Raw genomic sequence first — 26,672 nt, forward strand, 5'->3', positions numbered from 1 at the left:
ATAGATATAGATAGATAGCTATATACATACTTATATACATATATATATATATGCATAGATTTTCATTAATATAGACATATAGTTCATACACCATAAATGCCACTGTCAAAAGGGCAAGCTCATTTTATTAATTTATGCTTTGCCTTAAGTGGCTGCGCCTCGCTCTAACGTTCTTAAGATTTTGATCGACAGTTCGGAGTTGATTAAATGATTTATACTGAGTGATGATGTCTTTATGAGTGGACCGGCAACTGAGCAATAATGAATGCGTTTTAGATTGTCTTTCTATCAAATGAGATTTTGATATGTACCGAGTTGTCAGTTGTAATGCAGGATATAGAAGCAATTTACGTATAGAAACGTATATATTTACGACAACGTATAGACGTGTGTGTGTGTGTGTGTGTGTGTGTGTGTATGTGTGTGTGTGTGTGTGTGTGTGTGTGTGTGTGTGTGTGTGCGTGCCTGTATGTGTGTGTGTGTGTATTGTGTGTGTGCGCGCGCGCGTGCGTGTACTTGTGCGTGCATGCGGGTGTATGTGTATATTTCCTCTCTTCAAAATTGTTATGGCATATTCCCAAAATACTAGTCATGTGAGCGTCAACAGCTAAATATAAGTAGGAGACCTTGGGTGGCTATCGAGCCGAGATAGTCAAGTGACTGATGGATACGCTGTCAGGGAATGCGTGAGCCTCTGAGGGCCCTGGCTTGCTGCGCGTCGAGGGCGAGAGAAAGAGCGGGTCATAAATGGGGCATCGTCATTATTTTTATCATCAATTATACTATAATTACCCGTCATCATCCCACGCGATTTTTAGGCCGAGCGCTCAGTCTTTGTTTGGTTTTTCTTTAAGTTTGATAATAAGGTGGTGGCATTTAGGATTTATTGCTTTATATGAGAGGGATTCGGGAGTTTAATGAGCGGGATAAACTAAGACGGTTTGTGTAATCTGGTTAAATCAGAGATTTAGGAGTGCTTGAGGTAGTAATTCCTCCTCCTCCTCCTCTCTCTCTCTCTCTCTCTCTCTCTCTCTCTCTCTCTGTGTGTGTGTGTGTGTGTGTGTGTCTGGCTCTGGCTCTTTCTGTTTGTGTCTCTGTCTTATCTGTGTGTGTGTGTGTGTGTGTGTGTGTGTGAGTGTGTGTGTGTGTGTGTGTGTGTGTGTGTGTGTGTGTGTGTGTGTGTGTGTGTGTGTGTGTGTACATGTTTATGTATACACATATGCATACAGTATACACACACACTTTTCAAAGACATACGCATAGACACGGGGAGACACAAATATACAATAGGGTCAGCGAAACGGGCGAGGTAATCCAGAAGTGACAGAATTACTAGGCAGCTTTAGTCTTGTGAACTTACACTGATATGAATCGGTGTCATTTTCCACTGCCAACCATTTGCATCACAAAAGCTCCGGTCTCGCTGTCGTCCCCGCCTCTGTTGGGCTTGCTGTTGGGCGTGCTGTGCTCACTCTGTTCATTTCGAAATGCCAGAACCAAGGCTCCGATGAAAAAAGGAAAAAAAAATCTAAGCGTCTGATATCCCTTTGTCCCCGTGGCGTTGGTGATATGTCACTGTCGAGCAGAGTAAAAGCATTCCGAAAGGTATAATTTCTATTTGTTTGCGATTCAGGACTAAGGGGTGGTGAGAGAATTATACATTGAGTGTTTTATTAGGTTTATTGGATTATTCACATAAATATTATCCTATGATATCGTTTTCATAGACAAAAAAAATGACAAAAAACATGCATGAAAAAGTATTAAAACTCGAGAAAAAAAAACATGACCTGGCTGATACCTGACTAGACGGTGAAATACTCCGTTTTAGTCTTTTTTTTTCACCCATATGGAAAATTCACGGTCAAGTCAAGTGCTACTCACGACTATTATAGGAATATAATACAATAGACAACTTGACTTGATACATCGATTATTCATTTCCTAAGAATATGTAGGGTAATATGGAATACTGTAGACAGCAGATTACAATTATATACTATACAGGAACATATTCACAACTGTATTACCTGGAATTATGTTAGGAAAAGATTACTGATTGTGCATGGCGTGTTAAAAACATGGGATGTCAGTAAATACATTAAATTTCGAAATTTAGCTCTGTAAAAGAAACTAATCACTAAATCTGTAGGACACATGACCAATTCATTAGATATCAATTAAACCCAAAGTTATACAATCGAAGAGGTGAGAATGAAATGTTCATACATACACTACACAAGAATGCCGAGTACGTCTTTATGGGACTTGAAGTCTTTCTTAAGAGTAGAGGTTTTTGAGGGCTCATCTTCCTCCTCGAGGGGCATGAGAACGGGAAGGGTTCCAGTGGCAGAGGCTTCCTGAAGCGACGATCCGGCCAAAACAGGTCCGGTCACGAGCTCCATCGAGGTTCGTGACACCGGTCGTGGGTCGGCGATAGCGGACAGGGAAGCGCACGGCGATATGGGAAAGTATGTCATGGACGGTGTTGGAGACAGCGGTAGCGTCTGATCTGTGATGGGACGCTCTTCAGGAACGGACATCAGTGATTCCTGGCGAGGTAGGCGGCCGTTCTCTGGCACGACTCCCAGGGAGTGTTGCCTTTGCAGAGGGAAGGCTGGAGCAGAATTTTGTCGTTGGAGTGGAATATTCGGCGAGGAGTTTTGGCGGCTGATGGCAAACTTCCCTGGTTTCTTCGTTAGCGGAGGGCCCACTACAGCACGGTCCTCAGGCACAGTCGTCATAGATCCATGTCGAGCTAAAGAACCTGGAGTCGATCCAGGACGATGGAAAGATGTCAGAGATGACGTTTCAGAGAACGAGTTGGACTCATCGAGCGGCGGGAGAGCCGAGGCTGACCGCGGGAAAGGACTGGGCGCTAACGGTGACTCAGGCGATTCCGTCATGGAGTTGGAGAAATCGCCTCGTTGATGCTCACGGTTGAGAGGTAGTACTCGAGGTCTGTTGCCCGGGTTAGTGTACGTGACCACTGGCGTTGACGACGATTTGCCTAAACTGTAGTTGGCTGGAGGCACGAGTGAGATGGAAGACGAGCATATATGAAGCGCTGGAGACTTGCTGTCAAGTAAATCCTGACTGTGCTCGTCGGCCATGGGAATGTCCTCTAGGGATATGTTTGAAATAATGTTTCCAGAATCACTTTGTTCTTTGAGGTTGCTTTTCTTTTCTTTACTCTCATGCCTGTCCTTCTTTTCCTTCCTTTCTTTCCGGTCTATGCTACTGTGGTCTTTTCTGTCTTTACTCCTTCTCTCCTTACTACCACTGTCTCCTGTGTGTTTCTTGTCATCCTTATGGTGCTTAGAGTCATCCTTATTTTTTTTATCAGAAGAGTGATGTTTGTCTTCCTTTTTCTTGCGTTCAGCAGTGCTTTGGCCTTTACCACTGTCAGCTGTTTCTTTATCTTTCTGATCAGCAAAAGACACTGATTTTGTAAGCGATGACCGGTTGGTGAGGCTGGAGAGCAAACTGGAAGGCCTACTGAAGAGAGACTGATAAGGCGGGGTCTTGGTTGTGCTCGTCGCCTGGGAAGACGTTTGGCTTGGCGCTGATGTGGTGCAGGTACTGACAGTACTACTTTCGGGAACTTTGGTATTGCTGGATCCAGAAGAAGCACTCGAGGATGTACCATGTCCTCCACTGGTTTTAGTAGAATGTTCGTCAGTGCTGCTCTTCTGGGTGGTAGTCAAATTTCTAGTCTCTGCCTGTTTGCTCTCATGTCGATGTTCTTTTACTATAGGTTGGTAAGGTTTACTCCATATAGTGCGTTCCTTGTCGCCAGTTTGCTGCTCTTTACTAATGCTACTAGAGAATTTGAGACTACTCTGGGGAAGTTTACCTAAACTACTACTGTGTTGGATTTTATGAATATTTTGGTCTTTGTTGCTATGGCTCTCCTTTATGCTGGATCCATGTAGATTGAGTTTACCGCCACTGCTGTAGGTGCTCTTGCCTGGCAGTGAACCGGAAGCGACGTCTCGCGTTTCCTTCATCTCTCTGACCACATTTCTCATCTCTAAGAGCAGCTCTTCGTACTCTTGTCGCGTTCTCTGTTGATCCCGCTTTGCCTGCTCTGCCTCTGCTAAGGCAGCTTTTACCGACCGCTGTATACCCTCTGCCTCCTGTTGAGGAAATGGACATGGTGTTAAAGTAGTTTGTTTATTTTGCAAGTAATGAACGGAAAATCTTTTTCTTGTGTGGTAGTAATTGCATTTTCAGCATTAATGCATTAATACTTCAGATAATTTTTCTCTGTTTGTGGTCCGCCATACCTAAACATTCACATTGCACTCTACTTTACCAGGAATCTTTTTAATCTATGGTGACTTTTAATGGTCATTATACACGTTTACAGTTAGTGTACGAAAAGCCAGGGAAGTTGTAAACACTGCATGGAGTTGGATTTTATGCTTCATTCCCATTATATTTATGTAATGGTAAATATATTTATATTAATTATCGTATTTAATTATTTATAAGTTGTTAATATACTAATGCAGTGATAATGATAATGCCAATTAAATATTTATAAGTGTTAAGACATTATGATTAGCTTACTGGACCCCATATATTAAATGTCAGTATAGCAAATTGACTATAGTTTTGACATAGGAAACCATTGTTCTATATTAATAAACAAATGTATTAACAAATAATCAGAAATGCAATTAATGATAATTGGTGTTTATCAGAGAAGGAAGAAAATAAGATAGCAATATAAATGGAATGGTTAATAACTGTCATATGGCGTTATGCTCACATAGCAGTTACATTTTGATCAGTCAGCTTTCTACAGAGGACGAGCCAAGCAGGAGTGTCTAAGCAAGAAACGATAGGCAAGAAATTATCTTACTTTCATTGCTGTTTGAAAGTCGACGCGGGTCTAAAGAAGAAATAAAAAGAGGGCGTAAAAGAATGGGTAAATTGATGAACAGTTGTCTGATCAGCAAATCAAAAGTATGGACAGGGTTGCAAAAAATAAAAAGGATAACATTGATGAGATACTTAAGATACAGCGCGTTAAGACTAAGATTTAATTGAATAATTGTGTATTAAACACACACACATATAGTTAGATATATATTCATATGTGTATGTGTTTGTGTGTGTGTGATTAGTACTGTGGTTCTTAACCTGGAGGGTGCGATCCCTTGAGGAAAAAACAATAATTTCTCTAATTATATTGGTAATTCTTAGCTAAAGATAAGTTTAATAATAATGTGATTAATTAACACTCAATAAAAAGACTAAGAACATATACATAATTTTCTTAAATCTGGGAGGGAATTTTATTCATAGATGCATTCGTAAAGGGGGGCGTGGTAGTAGAAAGTTGAGAACCACTGATTTAGTGTGTGTGTGTGTGTGTGTGTGTGTGTGTGTGTGTGTGTGTGTGTGTGTGTGTGTGTGTGTGTGTGTGTGTTCATCTGTGTACAGAAACGTCAATGGATATAATGCCAGACAGTATAATGTATCAAAAAAAAAAAAAAACAAAAAAACATTGATATGATAGCATACATCTTATTAAGCTAATTCGAACTAAGCAGTAAGTCTTACCTTGTATACATCCATCCATGTGACTGTGATAAAGAATACGGTATATAGAGTGTCATTACCAAAATGATACATATGCTTCATAAATGTATCTTAAGGGTAAATAAAGATACTTGGACAATAACTGGTTAGGGAAATGTTAATTCTAAAGACAGGTTATTAGGTTAGATTGAAAGATTTGCTTTTAGACAATCCTGTATTGAATTCACAATTAACATGTAACAATATAACATCAACATAACATGACCTCTTTTGTGGTCAATAGTTATAAATGATGAGATTATGGTAAGTACAGAGAATGCTAGTGAACTTCTAGTTGGCCTTGTTGAATTACGAGTTAGTCTTAAGGTAGACAAATCATTTAAAAAGGCAATGACTCCTAACATGTATAAGAAAGTGAAATCAAGGAGGATAAAGTGGGTTAGATTTGATCATTCTCAGTGCCTCGGTTTTAACTAGTGTTTTCGCAATTCTTTATACATATAGATATATGAATATTGCATTACATATGTAATATTCATATTTCTTTTCTGTGTGTATTGGTATACTCCACGTGTGTGTATGCGTGTTGGTGCGTAGTTTAGTGAATCTATATATATGCATATATACGTATACCATACAAACATCTATAGAGTTAGGTAGTACATATAGGCACTCGCGCGCACACACATGCACCACACACACACACGCACGCACGCACGCACGCACGCACACACACATACACACACACAACCCCCCACACACACATACACATTCACAGGCCACACACGCACGCACGCACACGCGCACGCACACGCACACACACACAAATTGTATGTCTATGTAAGTTTGCATGTATGATAGTGCGTGTCCGTTCCCATGTGGATAACAGTATGCCCACGTGTAGGCTTCTTGCGTCCGATCAAATCTACATCATAGTCATGTACCAACAAGGTTTGTCATAGCAAGGCAAACTAGAGTTCTAAAGATTACAAGTTCTATAAATCACGAAACACATTACTGAAATTAAATCCTAAAGAAATATCTCAGTTGCCAGTCTTCCTGTATAGAAGCAATTCCATTATTCCTTAGAAAATGACAGCAAGACGCCAGATAGAAAGAGTGAGTATAAATGATATGTTAGGTTGGTCTGCGCGGATAACATTTTCTTACACATTAACTTCAGTATCAAAATATGTCTACAAAAGACATAGATCCATCCTAATTGTAAGATGATATTTATCATTTTTTAATTTCTTAATTACATAGTGTTTTGATGGAGTTTGATAAATGGAAGTGTAAAAAAAAGAAACTTGTTAACACGTCCATGTACAAAATTATGTCCATATTTAATGTAGAGGTATTTTATCTCCGCAATACTGGATTAGGCTTGTTCGTTCCGTGACCGAATCGGTCTGGGAAACATGCTTCAGAGTGGTTTCTTCCCACCTCCTTAAAGCTACAAATGAAAAACGAAAACCAGACAGAAAATAAATTGAGCTACAATAACAATCTGAATACGCGACATCACTCAAAAAACAGTAAAACTTATAAAAATACAAATATTATTGCATAGACAGACAACATCATATTTTTTTTGGAACACCGAACGATGACTTTCATTCTTATTCTCATATACACCCACACTGATTAATGGTTGTGTGGTATTCTGATATCCATTAACAAGTTCAAGAAAAAACGTATAGTTGATAGTATAGTATCACGCGAAGTCATTCATAATATATGTGTTGATGTATAAGCCTAAGTGTGCCTCTAGTTGTGTATTTACTATGTTGAAATAATGCTAAGTATATAAATAAAACTAAATAAATGCTTATCGGTCAACAGTTTCATCTGTTTAATAACTAGATAAGAAGTCCCCTACGATAAGATAAGTGTCTTTCTAATGTGAGTTCATTCGAGGTCATTTCATGTGCTGACCTGGTTACGGGATACAGTCGTTATTAACTCATTCATCCTAAGTCTAGTCTTACGAGACGCAATCTTGCTATGTCTAAAAAAAAGTTAATTGCAGGAATTTCTCCTTTTAACTCTTATATCGCTGTGTATCCTTATCTTACTGGATCCTTTCTGCTGTGGAAATAAGTTAAGTCAGTCTTGTTCATCACTCCCGTCTGATACAGTATCACTTGAGTCATTCTTATTTTATATCGGTCAGGACTAATGCTCTTATGTAACTGGTTAGATCATGAATAAGCATTTTCTAAACGTATAGAAGTTCCATTCTGAAAGTGGCGTTCCACATCCTTCTTTCCTCCTTTGACAGCCAGTAATTCATTTGATCTTTGAGATTGTATTGCCAATGACCTTAGTAGCTTTTGTTAGATTTTTTTGTATGTGTGTGTGGGGGAGGAGTGGTGTTGAGAATCTCATGTTTATAACCTTAAGAGTACCAGCTGATCTGTTTTTCTTCATGACCTTGACCTGGCACTGAGTTTCATCCTTAGTCTAAACTAAGTAGCACAGAAACGTAGAAATAACACTATTGAAATTATCATATGATCTTGACCGAGGATTAAGATAGGTGCACTGACGATGAATGCCTTTCTTAAAGTGAAAGTATGGCATCTCATTATCATTTTCAGACATGCGGTTGAGGTTATTTTTTTCAGATTTTATTCTAACCAGAATGTTCCCTGATAAATAAAGAAGAAAAAGTTTAGTAACTATCTATATTTTCGTATTCCTATACAACTCTTTGTATTTATGTTCTTGTTATCAAGACGCATGACCCAATTCTTTGCTTTTTAATCCCTAATAGTTATTTAAAGCCCTTGAGTTAACTGAAACCTTCATGCAGCCGTCGCTTTGTTATCGAAATCCCCAACTGGCTGTGATTGAGTAGTCCACGAATGAGTAAATTCATTAGGAAATTAAGCATTACTAACTAGCTCTGAATAAAGTTTCGAATTTCATCGGAGCATTATTGATTGTTACCTAATTGCGTATCCATAAAAAAAGGTACTGTCCATAGGATGCGGCCGGCGTAATACATTTTAAGTTGGTGTTTCATTGCTAACAGGAGACAAGTAATTCTTTACCGTCATCTATTGCTGTTGAATGGTTTCAGGTTCCCATATTTCCCCCTAAAGACATCACGGATGTTAGCTTATTTTATCGTTCTAGTTTTTTCAATGTAAATATATGGAACTTCAAGTGTCACACAGTATTAACAGGAAGAGAAATACAGCTACTGGTATTGAAAACAAATTCCAAGCCTTTAAAAATGCTTGGTCCGTTGACGAAAAGGTATAGTGTTAAGTATACTGTTTAAGGCTTAGAATATTCAGGATGCAGAGTGCTTCTTGTGATATCTTGCAGAGGTTAGTGGCAACAAATTGTACTTGACAATATGTGAAACGCCTGAGAGGCAGAACTGGTGTTTCGTATTATGATTATTAACAGGGTATTCCAGTAATGACAAGGGTAAGTCATGATATTGGCATTCGAATAAAGAGCATGAAGACGATGGCGATAGCTTTGTGCTGATAAACATCTGTCTTTCACTCTCTTTCAAACACTCACACGCACATTTGTATGTATATATATATGCACACATACACACATACACACATACATATATATTTGTATATATATATACTCATAATTTGTATGTATAGATATACAGATATACGCACATATATATACATATATACGCACATATATATACATATACATTCATATATATGTGTGTATATACACACATGTATGTATATATTATGTATTTTACATACGTACATATATACACATATGTATGTATATGTATATATACATATATATATACATATACATATACTTACAGTATATACATATATATACACATGCATATACATACATACATACATATATACTTATATATGTATACATATATATATACATATTTATACATACAATCCCACACGAACCACTCTTTCAAACACACATATATATATATAAACCTACATTTCTACACACACTCACACGCACATATTCAGTATATGCAGTGTATTTCCTGTGAATCCTAATACAGTAGATTAATTAAGAGGTAACCATGTTACTGTTTTCATTCCTACCATTGGCTGAATCCAACGAATTTAATAGTTTAATTGTAACTGATGTTAGTCACTTATTGCTATGTTGATAACACGAGGTTACGATAATGTTAGTTTTGTAAATTTTAGTGGAACTGGACAGTAGAATTACGCGGTAGATTGTGTTAGCTAGGTAGAGGGAATGCATCTAGCTTTCCTTTTCACATTCCAGGTAGGTGTAGATGCTTGTCGCTGTTAGGTATTCTGGTAGATGCATTCGGGTTAGTCATAACAAAAAAGTACACCTGCTATAAGCCAGTATCATCTCATATTACAATCTTTTGGCACTTTCTCTTGACGTTACTAGATGCTCATGATAAGCAGAGTGTGTTCTGTATTCAAGGCAAATGTAGCTGTCTTCCGAAGTCCTGGCAGGTGCATCGAGTGTTAGCTGAACGGCAAGAGAAAGGTGGTTACTCTAGCCACTTCTTTAGCGATGACGTAATTTGTTTCTTGTTAGTATTTGTTTCTTGTTAGTAAGAAAAAAGAGGGATGTTTCCATGGGCCAAGGCGCTACACCTGCTATTCATGGCTTGGCGACAGCCCTGGGTGTACACAAGCGAAGACTTTACCTGCTTGGCTAAGCTAATCTTCTGCTGAGCCGCGATAGCTTCATCTGTAAGATGTGCGAGGGTAGAGGTGATTGTGTCAGTGTCGGCCTGCAGGGCTAGAACCGCTTCCTTGAGGGAGGTGACTTCCTGCCTGGTGCCTGTCACGTCGCCGGTGATGCCGAAGACCGCGCGGTCGATCTCGACGACGTGTCGCTGCAGGTGGCGCACGGCCGTCGTGAAACGGCTCAGATCCGGGGTCTTCTTCCGCGGCTGCTCGTAGTGATGAGCTGGCTGGTGGTGCGCATTCCGAGGTCTATCCGAGGCGCGGCAGGTGCTTCCGTCACTTCCTGCGTCGCTAGCCGAGTCCATAATAGCGCTGGTCTGGTGAATGCTCTCGTTCATCAACATGTTGTCTAGGTCATCCATGACGGGCGACGCGCTGTTGCCAGGGTCCCTCGGCTGGCTCAGGGACCGCCGGGAGCCTTCCCAGTTGTCGCCCGAAGATCCGCGCCATTCCGCCCTCCCCCCGCCATAGCCTCGCCTGTCACCCTGGCGACGCTTGGGCTCTCTTAGCTCCCCCATGGAGCCTCCGACCTCTCCCCTGGAGGCGTGCGCAGCTTGGTGTCCCAGCTGGGCCAAGTAGGGAGGCCTCCGGAGCTCCATGCCGTAGGAGGCCGACCTTGGCGGCGGAGGTGGAGGCATGGCCGAGGCGGAGGTGGGCAGGGAATCGGCGTGCGAGTGCTCCCCGTCGTCATCTTCCGCGTCCTCCTCGCTCGAGTAAGAGTATGCCGCGGCGGCGAGGGCGAGCTGGGAGCCGTTCGCGGGCGCGGGTCCTCCGGGGGTGTCGTCACCGCCTCTCTCGCCGTCCTCAAGCATGTCGAGCGATCTGTTCAGCCAAGGAGCCTCACTGGAACGATGGAAGCAAGATTAGATTAGTTTGCACTTTAATGAAATACGTAGCAATTCATGCTTAGTGAAGTATCTGGAAAGTGCAAATGAAAGTATATTATTATTATATGTAATTATATTCTTATATGTGATGCATATTATGATACCCAGTCAAAACCAAACTACTGATCGTTACAATGCAGAAATGAATGCATGGAAAGGAAAGTATAGTATGGTATTACTATGATATGCGACGATATTATGATACCTAGTCAAAATAAACTACTCATCATTACAATACAGAAATGAATGCATATCTTTAAATCTTCAAAACATAAAGTGTTTAGAGAAGGAAAAAACTGAGCATCGTGATGAAAAATGTATAAAGCCATATGTGGTTGGGTCGTTATTTTTTTTTATAACAAGGAGAGGTCAAAGGGAAACATGTAGTAACCTCAGAGAAGAGAGAGAGAGAGAGAGAGAGAGAGAGAGAGAGAGAGAGAGAGAGAGAGAGAGAGAGAGAGAGAGAGAGAGAGAGAGAGAGAGAGAGATTTACTGACGATATATGATAATCTCGGTTTACGTGTGAAAATTACTGATTAAAGCCATGTCGGTATATATATGTATGTATGCACACACACACACACACACACACACACACACACACACACACACACACACACACACACACACACACACACACACACACACGATAATACACTTTCCAATACAAAAATAAACACGTACACACATACATGCACACAACAGTTTTTTTGCGAAAACTAAAACTCAAGAGTTAAAAAAATGTAATTTGGTCTGCAGCCTAAAAAATGTCAGAACTATTTATCTACAGCACTTACAATGTTTCCACTTCCATACGTTAATGTCAGATATAGCCTGGACACAGTTTATCGTTGTTGGAACATTGTGAGAGATATGTTTTTTTCTCTTAAATTTTTAACATAGCTCAAAATTGTAATTGGATTTATTGGATGATGTGGATGTTGACAATTTAATTTATCCTAGGTCATAATTTAGTATTCAATATAGGAGCAAGTTGTTTTAACTGCAATTTACTACTTCCATACAATCACCATTGCCATGGTATGGTTGTAATAACCTTAATATTGCATAAAGTGATTATGAAGTTTCATTTTGTTCTATACAGACGTACACACGGATACGAACATATACGCGAATACTCACATGTGCATGCGCGCGCGCACACACACACACACACACACACACACACACACACACACACACACACACACACACACACACACACACGTATATAGAGAAGGTTCATATGCATGATGTTTATAAATATATATGTGTGGAGAGAGAGAGAGGGGGAGAGAGAAAGAAGAGAGGAGAACTAAACAGAGAAGAGAAGAGAAGAGAGAATGGGTGCGGTGTATATCCTTCCAAAAAATATCACAGACCAACAGACAGTAAGGGAAGTGGTTCACATCCTGTGATAGCGACAAACGGCAGAAGCTGCTAGTGAAAATACTGCGAGAATCATTCAGGGTGAGGTAAGCCAATAATAAACGGAGTTACAGAAAAGGGTATCCAGACCACTCAAGACTATACTTACCTGCTTATATTCTTCCTAACACAATTTAGGTAAATGCCTTTTACTTTCCTTTTTCTTACGTTGGTGTTATAGTATTACGCAATTAATTGAATCTAGAGCATAGTACAAGGTTAGTGCAAGAACATGGTATGTATCATTATGTTTTATGCAAGAAATCAGTATAATAATAATAATAGAGAATATTAAAAATATTTTGTTAAGTTTACTGCAAAGAAAACCTGTAACTATACCTCTAGGAAGGAAACATTCAATAATAACTACATATAAATGCGTAAATCTATTTAAGTACGTTTTGACATGATACATTTAAAACTTCCTTACCTTAAGTTCACGAAGTTTTCTCCCGTATCCTACAAGTATCATCAGCAAGGCAGACAGACACTTGGGTTCAAGGGTTGCACAACTGGCCACTAGTACATGTTCAACTAAACATTCTCTGGTTAAGGGTTAATGAAAGGACACAGCTACTGCATAACATAACTTTATTAACTATAGGGTCCAGTCAACTAAAAGGTTCTACACACAAAAAGGGAACTTGTTCAAAACATTACATGGAGGTGAGAACTTGCTATATGTAAAGTCAAACAAAATATATCACCGCACATCCATACAACATGCAAGCATTCAATATAAAGCTATTATAGGGTCGTTCAAATGTGTATATAGGACTCTGATACAGACTAACTCACATTGAGCTACAAACATATTGAACTCAGAAAAAAACAGAGGCAAAATAATGGGACAGTTGTACTGGTAGCCTACATGTAAAATTTACAAAATGCATGAAAATACATCATTTAATCTATAAAATACATGAGCAATCTTTTATGCATGTCAAAACTATAATTTTCACCAAGACTACACATACAGAAAAGTAAGACACTGAAGTATTTCTTTCTACTAACCGGAGAAGAAACAAATCAGAAATACAACTACATTCTACACTGATAACTTAAAATGTAGCTGAGTAAGATGCATATTCAACAATGTCCTCCGGAGTTACAAATCGGACTTCCTTGTAAGGCCACATCTGTCACATCGTCTCCAAGACATGAGGAGATGAAGAACAGGGATGAAACGGATGCCGTGGCACTGACATTACCTTCTTTTCGTTGATATTATCCCCAAGAGCCTGTACTCCTAAGTCTTAATTTAAGCTACAGACATTTACAGGAAGACAAGGGAAAGGCACAGTCCAGGCAAGTCGGTCGTTCTTCACCGGTAAAAGGAGAGCTTTGAAGATCCCCCCCCCCCAAAAAAAATAAAAAATAAAAAATCACAAGGTGGCGAGTAACATGTCAGTTTGGCGGCCACACGCCCTAAACCGCAGCGGAGAATGATCCTATGCATTCAAAAATTGCATATCACATTGCACGTGGAAGGCACATTGGGTTGCATAACATTACAGAGACTGCAAGGATAACGTGATCTCAGACTTGTCCATCGATAGATCCTCCAGAATCATTAATTAAACGTTGGGAGATCCGACATGAATCTAAAAGGACGTAATAAGGAAAATAAATTTTATATTCAAGATATTCTAATTCCAAACACTGGGATTGCAAGTTCACGATGCAGTAGTGGTTAATATTTGAATTCATACATTGATATTGACGAATAAATCATGTATGCCGACTAGATATATTTATCTTTAATGTCAAAAAATGCCTTTTAATCCCCTTAAAGGAAAGATTCCAAGGCTATAAAGCTCTTATAATAGTGACTTTTAGGAACTTTTTAAAAAAGTTACGTAATAAAATCGAGAACGCTGAAGTAGTTATTCTCTTCTCGATTTACATTTTAACATCCTGTAAAATAACTTTCATTGTTTTTATATTTACAGAAGAAACTATTAATTTAATTCATCAAAGGTATCAGTTAAAAATAGTAAGTGGTCATTATATTTTCGGCTTTATGTTAGGGTTTGACGTATAATTATTTGTACAAGCTCTGCACTAATATCTTCATATAACGACCAACTTTTCTCAAGTAAATATCTAAACCTAAAGTCTATGATTTTTAACCCCCTCCCCCCTAATTTATATACCCTGTTGCATAGTTTAGAATATACCAGCCACATTACGCACAGACCTTTAAAAGATCTGCTGAGTTGCGATGCTGTAAATTGCCTAGATACCTGAAATATTACAGATATCATTTTGCTTAAGCCTGTTATGTTGACGTGTGTTGTTAGCTTCTTGGGTATACGGAGTTGCATGAGTAAAACGTCGAGTAATATAAGATTTTGATAAGTAAATGTAGCATTGGAAGCCGAAGTTGCATGGGAAAGGCAGGAGGAAGACAATGCTGTAGTATGTACAAGTGACCCGCTGATATACGTGACAAGAGTAAGTCCCAGCAGCTGTTATGACGTTTGTGTTTCGGCTATGCATGTTACTGCATTAATCACACAGGCTGGATTCGATTAAGATGCTAGCTGGGAGGCAAGGCACGAAGTCATAAAACTAAGATAGAGAGGTTAAGAGGGAGAAGATAAGGGGGTCACATGCAAATAGTATTGGTAAGTTAGTTATTATATTTGGAATGGCAACCCCCCAACTTTTTATATATAAAATACCCTGTGGATAGCAACTTTTTAAGAAACGTTTGTGTACGTGATGTCAGTTCACAGCCATGTGTAATATTTCCCAACTCTCAATTATCGAGACCTTCCTGTTGAATCATATCTACTTTTATTCTTCTATACCAGCAATATGCATACATTTAGTTGAAGACGAATGCACAATCTTAAAATGAGCTACTCTATAAAAAGGTGAAACGACTTTGGAACTCATTTAAAATTTCCAAATTATAGACTCGGTTTTTCAGACCTCAAGGTAAAATCTTCAGAACATGAATTATGTCGATTTTTTCTTATTTTTTAAAATCTAATTATCTATTTATTGCCAAACTAATTGATTATACCATAACCGTTCACGGTCTTGCCAGTGGAAATTTCTTTACTAAATATCAAATATCTTTTATTCTGACTGTTGGCACTCAAGATTAGCATATCCTCGCTATGTGATTTGGAAGGCATGCTTAGTACAAGATACATCTGATTTAGGCTCAACTGTAAGGATATATTTGAACACACGCACAAGTAGCCATTTGGACATGTAAGAGCACTCGCGAACACTTTTCTTGTGAAATAGTTACCTTTATTGAGGTAACATTTCCCTAATGACTGGAGTCAAAGCAACACACGAGTATTTAGTAAACGTGACACTGCATTATTTATATTTTTATACATAAAATAACTGTATTGACTATATATACCTTCTCAAACTAAATAATGACTTTCTGGCAAGTAAAATATATTTAAGTTTGCCAAATCTATGTACAATATTTAAAAGTAACGTAAGTGTACCACCTAAACAGTAATCTACGTTCTGTATGCCTTCGCAGTGGAAAAGCCACGCTACAAGATACTGCAAGTCCACCGTGAAGTATCAGTTTCATCAGGATGGCTTGCTCCTATGGGCTCTTTGCTCTCAAACCTGTTCCGTTTGATTGACACGAACGTCTCCCTCATTCGCGAGAGTTTCGACCCGAGAAGAGATCCATTTCTCGAGCGAGTGCGAGGCTTTCGTATATTTTTCTCCTCGAAATTGACCTTCAAGGTGGAAGAACGCTTTGACACCCTCTTAGGCCCATTCTCATGCCCATCCCTCGCCCTCTCCTGAACGGTTTTAGAGAAGAAAAGATCACTGTCAATGTCATTGAACCAGCTTTCACTGCGGACTTCCGGTTTATCCTCTACTTTCTCTACGTCGTTCTCGGATGACTTTGATGACTTTGAATCTCTTGACGAACCCCTGTTGCCCTGACTAGACTCTGACCTGTTGTCGTTGAGCTCTTGGTACTCAAGCGCCGATAGGGAGCTTGCCCGGTTCTTCAAGGCTGCTGCGGCGAGAGTGCGTCGGTTTTGAGGCGCGCGACGACCTGCAACGGCAAGAGAGGTTAGTATGGATGACTTTTATCTAGATGGTGAAAACCAGACGTTAGGTACTTATGCTCTGTGGTAGTTAACTAATATCTGTGTCTATTCGGAAGAAAATTATTTTACTAACATATTGAAAAAAAAAAAAAAAAAAAAAATTATGATTCTCATTTCATTAAGAGCAATTTTCTGTTTCGCCAGTAACGACGAATTGTCTAGCTACATTAATCGTGCAGTAAATACGAATCGTGAATAGAACCAGTAATACCTTGAGGGCCCTTCACCCTCTGCTTGGTTACGCATGTGAGCGTGGGACCCGCCGTCGGCAAACCGTCTTCATTGTCCTCAGGCTCCTTCGCTACTTCCGTTGGCGTGGACGCAGCTGCGGGACGAGACGCTTCCGTCGGTACCATCCCTGGAAGCTGTATCCCCTTGTGCGCCGACATCCCGGGCAGCTGCACGCCCTTGTGAGGAGGCATGAGGGGCGGTTCTGAATCCTTCTCCGCCATCACTACCTCCGTTTGGCTATCGGAGCTCACGCCCACACGCGTCGACTTACGGGCGCGGTAGGAATCCTATTGGGTCAGAGAGAAAATATAAGTGTGAAATAAGAGTAAATTCGCAGAATGATATGTTGTTGACTTGAACGTTATGAGAACATTGAGTGAATGTTATTCACAGGGAAAGGTTAAGTATTTTTGAACCTATTCAGATTCTTTGTAACAACTTACATAGCAAATACATTAATATTTCTTGTTCTAATTACTGAACATTGAATGCACACTGAAACTAAGGTCAATGATGTTCGACATATAGACGTGCAATCATGTGCACGTATATGGTTGTTACGTATAATAAAAAATATATATATATCTTCTCGTTAGAATTAATGATGTCATGATAAAGACAACGGCCAATCGCTATAACCACTGATATAGATATACAAAGCCTACATGGCCTCCATCATAGTTAAAGCTCGAAAGTCACTGACTTGGGTTAAAGGTCAAACATATGGCTTTGTGTGTATCTCGTTCATCACTTTGTTGTCAAAGGACGACATTATCAACAAACTACGTACGGGGCAAAGGGATATTACATAACCGTGAAGACGAATAGGAAGAATAACTATAATCTCTATGTCCCTCTTGATATGTCGATGTGCACCCTTGTTTGTGAAGTCTAATTCGATTAAGTTTCGGATTCTGATATCATCCATAAAGCAGCGGGAAGGAAATGTGTCCATCCAACCTTAATCCATTCTGAAGGTCAGACGTAATACCAACTACACATCGGGCCCAATCAGCATACCGGCTTCGCCTTCACATCAAAAGTTATTGTAAATGACACGGTTATAAAGAGATTGTATGATTACAGGTATGGGTGTGTGACTGTCAACTACGTGCCAAATATGGGACATACTTTCTGGAACATTTTAGATTATAAAGTTATTACATACCATGCGATGACCGTAAATATATGTGAATTTTAAGATTCTTACGTACGCACATCCATCTAGGGTGCGTATTATATATGTCTGCATATATTCCTTTATAAAATTATCTCCGATACTTACCTCTTTCTTTTTCTTTCTTTCTTTAGTTGCAGTTTGTACGTTCTCCTTATTTTCTGCGTTATCCTCTTTCCTTCTCTTTCCTCCTTCTTTCACGGAGGATGAGGTCGAAGTCGCAGGTCGATTGTTGTTTCGTATTTGGTCCAAGGCTGACTGAAGCTTCCGAATCCAGTCTTTCATGTCCGGCAGCGTGTCCGCCGAGAACAGGTGTCGACCCTAAAGGAGGGAGAAGAAAATTTGAAAAGGGTGTCCCCTGATTTGCTGCTAAGGGTGAACTGCATTGTATGTCATGTCGATTTGTTTGCGTGACTTTCCTCTCTCTCTCTCTCTCTCTCTCTCTCTCTCTCTCTCTCTCTCTCTCTCTCTCTCTCTCTCTCTCTCTCTCTCTCTCTCTCTCTCTCTCTCAAGTTGAAAGGGATATCACCTGATTTGCTGCTAAGGGTGAATAGTACTGCATGTCATATTGATTTGTTTGCGTGACTTTCCCCTCTCTCTCTCTCAAGTTGAAAGAGATATCACCTGATGGGTGTCATGTCGATTTGTTTACTTGATATCTTTCTCCCTCTCCCCCTCCCCTCCCTTCCCTTCCCTCACCCTCACCTTCACCTTCACCTTCACCCTCACCTTCACCTTCACCCACACTCTCACCCTCACCTCTTTCTCTCTCGCCCACCCTTTCACCAGCCTCACATTTTGTTTTATTCATACTAACCGAGACTGCTTATGAAGAAAACAATCTATTAACCAGTAAGATGATCATAAAGAGCAGAAAATTCAGTCTGTTAAAAATATATAAGCAGGGATATGTTAGGGAAAACTGTCTGTTGTAATACATTATATTGGAAAAGCATACATTATTAAGCGTATTGATTGATGATTAATAAACACAGTATTCGTACACACACATTTCGATGAAGAACGGCTGCGAACCCGACCAATAAAGTTAGAGAGGAATTTAATCGAGATTTATATCATAAAGCAAACAAGGGTAGAATGGGGTTAACTGAGGTCCAAAGCAACAGCATTATGAGAGTAAACACAGTATACTTGAGTAGAAAATAATAGTGTGGTTTGCAGATGTGATTTTTGCGCGTGTACAGGATCCTGGGTATTTAAAAGGTCGAGAATGTAAGGGTCAGTGGATAAAATGACTACATTAAAGAATATGATAGTTCGAGAAGCAAGGAATTTCTGAAATATATATATCATCCAGTAGGTTATTAAAGAAGAGATGTATATATAAACAAAAGGTTAATGACTTTCAATTTTAAAGACTGATTTAGGGATGATGTGCTAGATAGTGCTAAACCAAATACACAAATTTACTGTTGAAGAGAATGAGCCGAGAGGCAAATACACACAATCTCACCCACGGACATATTCACGCAGGCACGCACATGTGAGTAAGTGTATATGGGTTTATATTTCATAAATTGTAATAAATTTGTTGATTTAATATCATTAGTTAAGCATAAATTTAACGCGCGTTTACGTTTTTCATTATTGGTATCACAAGAAATTAAGAACATTTGTAAATCTCATATAAATCATAATGAGATTATATTTATGTAAAATACTATAATAAAATGTGATAATCACTACTGCATCTAGTAATAGCATGTCTCCTGCTGCTGCTGTTAAAAAATAAGTACATAGTATATCTATATAGGCACGTGTACGGAAGTTTGTGAATTTGGCCTGTTTTTATATTTAATACAAAATGTTAGATTTAAGTCGCATCTGTTTTGCATACACAATCCTAGTGTATCGTGCCGCGTATAAACACTCTGCTAACTGTAAAATTCCTAAGAAGACTGTGAGAAAGCTTAAGAAGCTGAACGTGATGGTATTTAAGATGTTACTAGGTCAATGTGCTGAATGTCGAACGTGAACTAGATTGATGAAAGGATGAATCAAATTATGGTACTAAGTAATTGTCTCGCCTCGTTAATGAGGAAGATACTAGACCCGGTGTGTCAGAAGTCTCAGTCATAATTATGTACGCGAAAGACTGAGAGATACAGATCTATACATTTGTTTCGTATTTACATATTGTTCACGTGTTACAGTGTTTGCAATCCCTCATATGCTATACCAAGTAGTGTCACTAGTTGTCCCTTTTCTGATTAAACCACAGAATTCATTTTCGTTCCTTATGGGCTATAGTAAAGGGGAAAATAATAGCCAGATATCGGAATTTAATTCCATATAATTAGTTAATCCAGCTTTAGAAGTAGTAGTTCTTATACGCACTTTATAGCATTGTCAAGATTTATAGGGGCAAATAAAAATTACTTTATTTAAATGTATATCTAATCTTCTCTATTTGCAATAGGAATTGTTGTTAACAGTTTCAATAGGTTTTAAGCATTGGGTTAATCGATGACGTATAAACACAATGCTCCAGAGACTTCTAAAATCGCGTGTTTGTGAAAGATTTGTTCATGCAAACGACAAGCAAGCCAGCCAAATGGATGTGAAGTAATTGGTAAATATTTGTTGTGATTCGCATCAGATATTCGTATGAGCCTGCTTTTTATTATACATAAACAATATATTTTTAGAGTTGAACAAGAAATGAACATTTAAGACAGAGGGACTAATAGGAGTTAACAAAACAATGCAAAGAATGTAAGCATATACTGATGATAAACAGATATACAAGTATAATTATAAAATATGTCGACTCAACAAGAATAATAAAGTTGGACAAGGTAATGAATATTATAGATGATTATTCTTCATCACTGATATGATTACCAGTAACGATCGCGAATAATTTTCATGCATTTTCTGCCGGACGTGAAATGCTCAGGAATATGAGAACGAAAATTAGTTTAATCAAAATATCTCAGCATCAGTCTTCATAAGCGCACAACATATTTAATTTCTCTGGCCCTTTTGCTCTTATGTTGTCCAGCAAAGGCGAGTGTATCTACGGGAATCTTCAGCAATCAGGTTATACGCTGATTAAACGGAATACTATAAAATGAATTGGTTTTGTGAAGAATGGCTGAAAGAACATTCAAAAACATTTTCGCGCGCGCGCGTGTACATAAGGGCTACACTTATATTCGTGGGGATGAATATGTATACAAACACACTACACGTAGATAAAGATCCATACATATACAAACATACAATCAGTGCATGTGGAAAATCATAAATCAATATAGAGTTGATTAGAGAAAATTGCAAATCATAACGATCGCATCCAAAAATGGAATAATGGCAAAACTAAATATGGAACTGGAAATTGCCACCCGGACCATTGCGTGCACAGGTAAAGTTGCCCAAGACACGCAAGCGAATAGAAGGAAAGAGAGGGGTAAAGGGGGGGGGGGGAAGAATGATAAAGGCCATATCACATAATTACATCCCCCCACAACTCCCACCCAATTTTCTCTACTCACGTCTTTGGAAAAAAGGTGGAAGGAGGGGGAGGGGGGGCGGTATTTTTAGCCCCTCGATCAAAAATGCTTTCGTCATTTCCTGTTGGGTTCAACTTGTGTTTTTTTTTTTTTTTTTTTTTTTTTTTTTTTTTTTTTTTTTTTTTTTTTTTTTTTTGAATGCATTCTAAGTCTCACCGTGAGAGAGGACGAAGACATGGAAGAACGAGGATGATTTACGGAAGGAGAGAAGAAGGTGAGAAATAAATAAGAATGGAAGGAGAAAACGATATAAAAGCAGATGATAACAATAATGATAAATTAAAAAGATGATAATGAAAATAGTAGTATTAGAAGCAGTAATAATAATGATAGCTATTATTGTTAGCAGTAATATAATAGTAATAATATAATAATAATAATAATGAATAGAAACATCAAAAGCAAAAAGGAGAGAAGAGTTGACAAGAAATATGCAAGTAATCGGGAAGTTAATAAATTAAGGAAGGGAAGGGAAATGAACTGATAAGATGAGATGACTTCCGGGATCAAGTTCACAGCTTATCTCACTATTTTTCTCCATAAATAAATAAACACACGCACACGAATATATATTCATATATATTTATATTTATATATATGTATAAATATATGTATATGATATATATATCATATATATATAAAACATATGTGTGCGTGTTACACATATATATGTATGTGTGTGTGCGCGCGCGCGTTTGCATGAACTGATATTGGATTGCATTTCTGAGCATCTAATTTGGGGAAAGATAACAAGAGGTCCACTTTTTTTATAATGGTGGAAATTGAGGGTAGGGTTTGTATGTCTGTACTCTGGATTAATTGAAAAGGTTATTTGTAACCAAACCCGCTTATGAACCAAGGATCAAAACACTACTTGTCGGACGGGAAACAAAGGTTTCATCATCAATTTTGCCGTTCTGTACAAAATAGGTTTAAAGGTCCTAAAAGTTGAATAGCAGTTTTGACTAGTCATTTGCATTACCACTTTGTTACTTTTCTCCTTTACTTACAGTGCCAGTAATGTTATTTTAATTGCTGAATTAAATAAGGTTTTCTTGATGATCATCCCGATGAAGTACATCAACTAATCAGATGTGAGAAAAAAAGAGAAGATAAATAGAAAGGCAAAAAAAAAAAAAAAAAAAAAAAAGAGAAGAAGAAGAAGGGGAAAAAGAAGAAGGAAAAGAAGATGAAATAGAAGTAGTAGTTGTGGAAGAAATATATATAACGCCAACTTACGGGGTCGAAGAAGCTTCTGTCCTGGGAGGTGATGATGAAGACATTGGTAGCCTTCTTGCAGTCCTTGGGTCCGGCTTCGGCCACTTGGTCGAAGTACTCGAGGTTAATGACCCCGTTGCTCTTGTCGCCGGCCTTGCTGTCCTCGCGCTCGTAGTAGTAGAGTTTCCCTTTGGCGAGGACACAGTAGCGACGTTTCCACTGCGGGATGTAGGGGAAGCTGCGGCCGCTTAGCTTCGTCAGGTACCCCGCCTTCTCCGGCTCTCGGTGCTGGCTCGCCCCTGGGATATCCTGCAAGGGGAGAGGTCGGAATTAGATTAGTCTTGCTTTTTTTGAGGGGAGGGGAAGCTGTGATGAAAAAACGAGCATAACAGTTTCATTGGCAAAATGACAGATCACATACAAACATGTGTGTATATATATGCTTGTTTGAGTGTGTGTGTGTGTGTGTGTGCGCGCGTGCGCTTGCTTCTCCTCCCCACACACACATGAATAAATGTATATATATACATATCTATCTACCTAACTATATATATAGATATACATATCAATCTGTCTATCCACACACACATATCGCGTGTGTATGTGCGTTGGTTTTCATTCTGAAACTGGATGATATTTATTACAGTCCAAACCAGCTTTGTGGGTGCGAAAACACTTTTTTCCTTCAAATGGAGCCTACTTGCACTCTTACCAGTCCAATTTCATTCACAGCCTCGATAACCATGACCAAAGAATTATTTTAGTTAAGTAAGATGGATGGTTGTCAGTCAGCGTAACGGGTAAATGTTACGCAGCATGGGGAAAAGTGGAATAATTTCAAAGATGTGGAAAGAACAAGAGCTTATGAGAAAATAAAATATTCATTGAAATTGTATGTAATTACATGGTTAGATGTTTCCTTGGGTATTATTTTTTTAGAATTAAATCATGGAAAATTTCCAATTTTTCTTGCACTATGCTTATTCATTACAACTACTTTATTTTAAAATTCTGTGATTATTCCATTTCCACTTATCCTTATAACTACAATGGCTGAAAACAAGACACTTGGTTTTTCCATGATTTTCTGCGTTTTGACTTTGCAATTGTGAAATCCATCCTTATATACTTCTGATCTTCCAAGTTGTGGCTTAGCAAGGAACGCTGTGTCATTTCGCAAAGTTGATCCTTGTATGACTGCATCTTGCACAAAAGTGAGATTGGGGCTAGTTGTATGCTTAAAGAGGCGAAAGAAAAAAAATACAAAATACAGGCTTTTCTTCATTCTAATTTTTTTTTTTTTGCTTGACCATGGGCAGTTGATAAATAAATTACAAATAAAAATGAAGATCGGAGTGTTACAACTTTAGGAGAATAAGCTGTGTGTGTGTGTGTGTGTGTGTGTGTGTGTGTGTGTGTGTGTGTGTGTGTGTGTGTGTGTGTGTGTGTGTGTGTGTGTGTGACGTATTACCCGTATGAGTACTTGCCCTTTCCTAACCGTTACAATTAATCTATATTCACACTCCAAGATGTCTTAACTATTTTCATTTAATGTGATAATTGAAAATTCATCAAAATGCAATACTCTAACACGCACTTCCACTAACTTTACAAGAAAGGTACGAAAAAGTTCGAAATAACAGCGTTCAGAAGACGCTTACTTGTTTGAGATGGAATGTTCTTCGTTACGACATGCCCCAGGCTGACAAGGTGAGGAAAAGAGCAGTCCTGCAGAAAGGGCCAGTGAATATAGCACATAAAACTGAATAAGAGGAGAGGGGGGAAAAGCCATTTTACTCCCAAATGCGATGAAATTGGAAATGCGCAGGAATGGGTTTAGTGTTAGAGAAGCGCTACTCACAAGTTTTAGTAACGGTATAAACAGGACACGGTTTAATGAAAGAAATGTAACTGCGCTGATATCGGCATATCCATGTCCTCGGAATTATTATTTTTTTCTGTTCTTATTGAATATCGTCAGTTTAGAATAACGGAATTCACCAAATTTAGAACGAACAAAAAGTCAGCCTTGGGAACTGTATTCGTTAAGACAACTTTACCTCTTTCCATTTGTTTACAATGTGTGTGTGTGTGTGTGTGTGTGTGTGTGTGTGTGTGTGTGTGTGTGTGTGTGTGTGTGTGTGTGTGTGTGTGTGTGTTACTACATCGCCTAAAATATCTAAGATTAGCGGTAAATCAGACAAGAAAAAAGTTTTCTCACTGATACAAAAAAAATCTGGATGACAAAACTTGTTTGTGTGGGAACCTCATGTAGACCATGTTATTAATACAGATAACTTTAGAGTGATAAGTTACTTTTCTTTACGAAATATTGCAAAAGGAAATGCTTCATTAAAAAAGAAAAAGGTGTTGTCATGACAATAAATGTTTTGTCATTATGTTAAAGGGGTTGGGGGGTTATAACATTAGTTCTTGATAAAGGGTACCTGTTTTATACAAAATTATTTTTTGCCTTATCAGAATTAAGCACGTGAATATCAAACTGTAAAATTGCTGATCTGTTAAGTTATCTTATCTGCTTGCCCGATTATGCAAAAAATATAAACAGTTCCCCGAAAATTACATTTATGAAGAATTTAGTATAGATAAACTCGTACTTGTCATTTATGATCTGAAAGGTAGACTTATATAAGTTTTTTTTTTCTTAAAGGTTTGCGCACTGCATTGTGATGGAAATCAATGGTGCTCGCGATACACCGATCCTACAGCATACATACTTAAGTGGATCCTTTACGTGTTTATATATACGTATACATACCAGTGATGACGACAGCTAGGGAGATAATTAGAAAGAAAACTTAAAGCATCCAATACTTCCCGGAAGTAAAAAAAAAAAAAAAAAAAAAAAAAAAGAATCGAACATACACTTGCATGAATTAACCGGTGCATAAAGACCGGTAGGCCCACGTCAGGTAAAAAGTTCTTCCCACAGAAATATGCCGCTTTCAGTAGGTAGAGAAGGTAATGATCTAGAACAGAACAAAGTCTTCAAACAGCGCGCAAGATAATGCACCTCCTCCTCCTCCTCCTCCTTGCTTTGCCCACAGCTGTAATTCCGTGGGTGGAAACTGCAATCTCTGGGACTGCCATTCAGTACAAGCGTCTTGCTAGGACATTTTGCTGAAGGTGGAAGAGATGACGTCAAAGAACGAGAATATTCTTTGTCTGTGATGGTTAATGATGATGTTGATAACGGCAGTGCATTATGATTTTATTGATAGTGATAATAGAAAGGATCATGAGCAACAATAGGGAAAATGATAATCGCGATAATTGATATTATCATTATTATCACTGGGGATAAAGATGAGGATGTTTATGATGATAACAGGGATTATGATGATGATGAGGAGGGAAGGAGATGATGAAAGTGAGCAAGATAATTCATTATCTCTACCACGCCCTACAGGATTCTCGAAGCTCATTTAGAAACCCATCTAAAGGGAATTTTGAAGAAATGACGTCACGCCTCGTCCCGAACGTCCCCTCCCACGTGAGTGCCAGATAGGAGAGCCAAAAGTGACATAAGCTGATGCCACAAATCAAGTGTTCAAGATCTAACGAGAGTATATACGTCATTCCAGCTTGGATAGGAACTATTGTGGAGGTATTGTGACACACATACTCACTCGCTCACGCACTCACTCACTCACTCGCTTACTCACTCACACACACACACACACACACACACACACACACACACACACACACACACACACACACACACACACACACACACTTCCACGCGCACACACGCAAGCACATACGCACACATACACACGCATGTACGTGTATGAATTATAGTAATT

At 38.7% G+C, this 26,672-nt stretch overlaps 1 protein-coding gene across 8 annotated transcripts in view; it reads right to left on the minus strand.

Annotated features, from left to right (window-relative positions):
* Nucleotides 1-1,666: 1,666 nt before the first annotated feature.
* The window catches only part of LOC125025714 (serine-rich adhesin for platelets-like), a 171,133-nt gene continuing 146,127 nt past the window's right edge, over nt 1,667-26,672 (minus strand). For 7 of the 8 annotated variants that reach the window (XM_047613863.1, XM_047613859.1, XM_047613861.1 and 4 more), the window contains exons 3-9: nt 22,864-23,151; nt 18,197-18,409; nt 16,892-17,198; nt 16,523-16,625; nt 10,214-11,099; nt 4,871-4,900; nt 1,667-4,139 (exon numbers count right to left, since the gene is read on the minus strand). In XM_047613863.1, coding sequence (XP_047469819.1) covers nt 2,235-4,139; nt 4,871-4,900; nt 10,214-11,099; nt 16,523-16,625; nt 16,892-17,198; nt 18,197-18,409; nt 22,864-23,151 — 3,732 coding nt within the window. In that variant the 3' untranslated portion in view covers nt 1,667-2,234. The remainder of the gene's footprint in view (nt 4,140-4,870; nt 4,901-10,213; nt 11,100-16,522; nt 16,626-16,891; nt 17,199-18,196; nt 18,410-22,863; nt 23,152-26,672) is intronic. The other variant, XM_047613862.1, reaches the window with a different exon arrangement.

The sequence above is a fragment of the Penaeus chinensis genome, chromosome 5, assembly GCF_019202785.1.
Source record: "Penaeus chinensis breed Huanghai No. 1 chromosome 5, ASM1920278v2, whole genome shotgun sequence".
In the NCBI taxonomy this organism is placed as follows: Eukaryota; Metazoa; Arthropoda; class Malacostraca; order Decapoda; family Penaeidae; genus Penaeus; species Penaeus chinensis.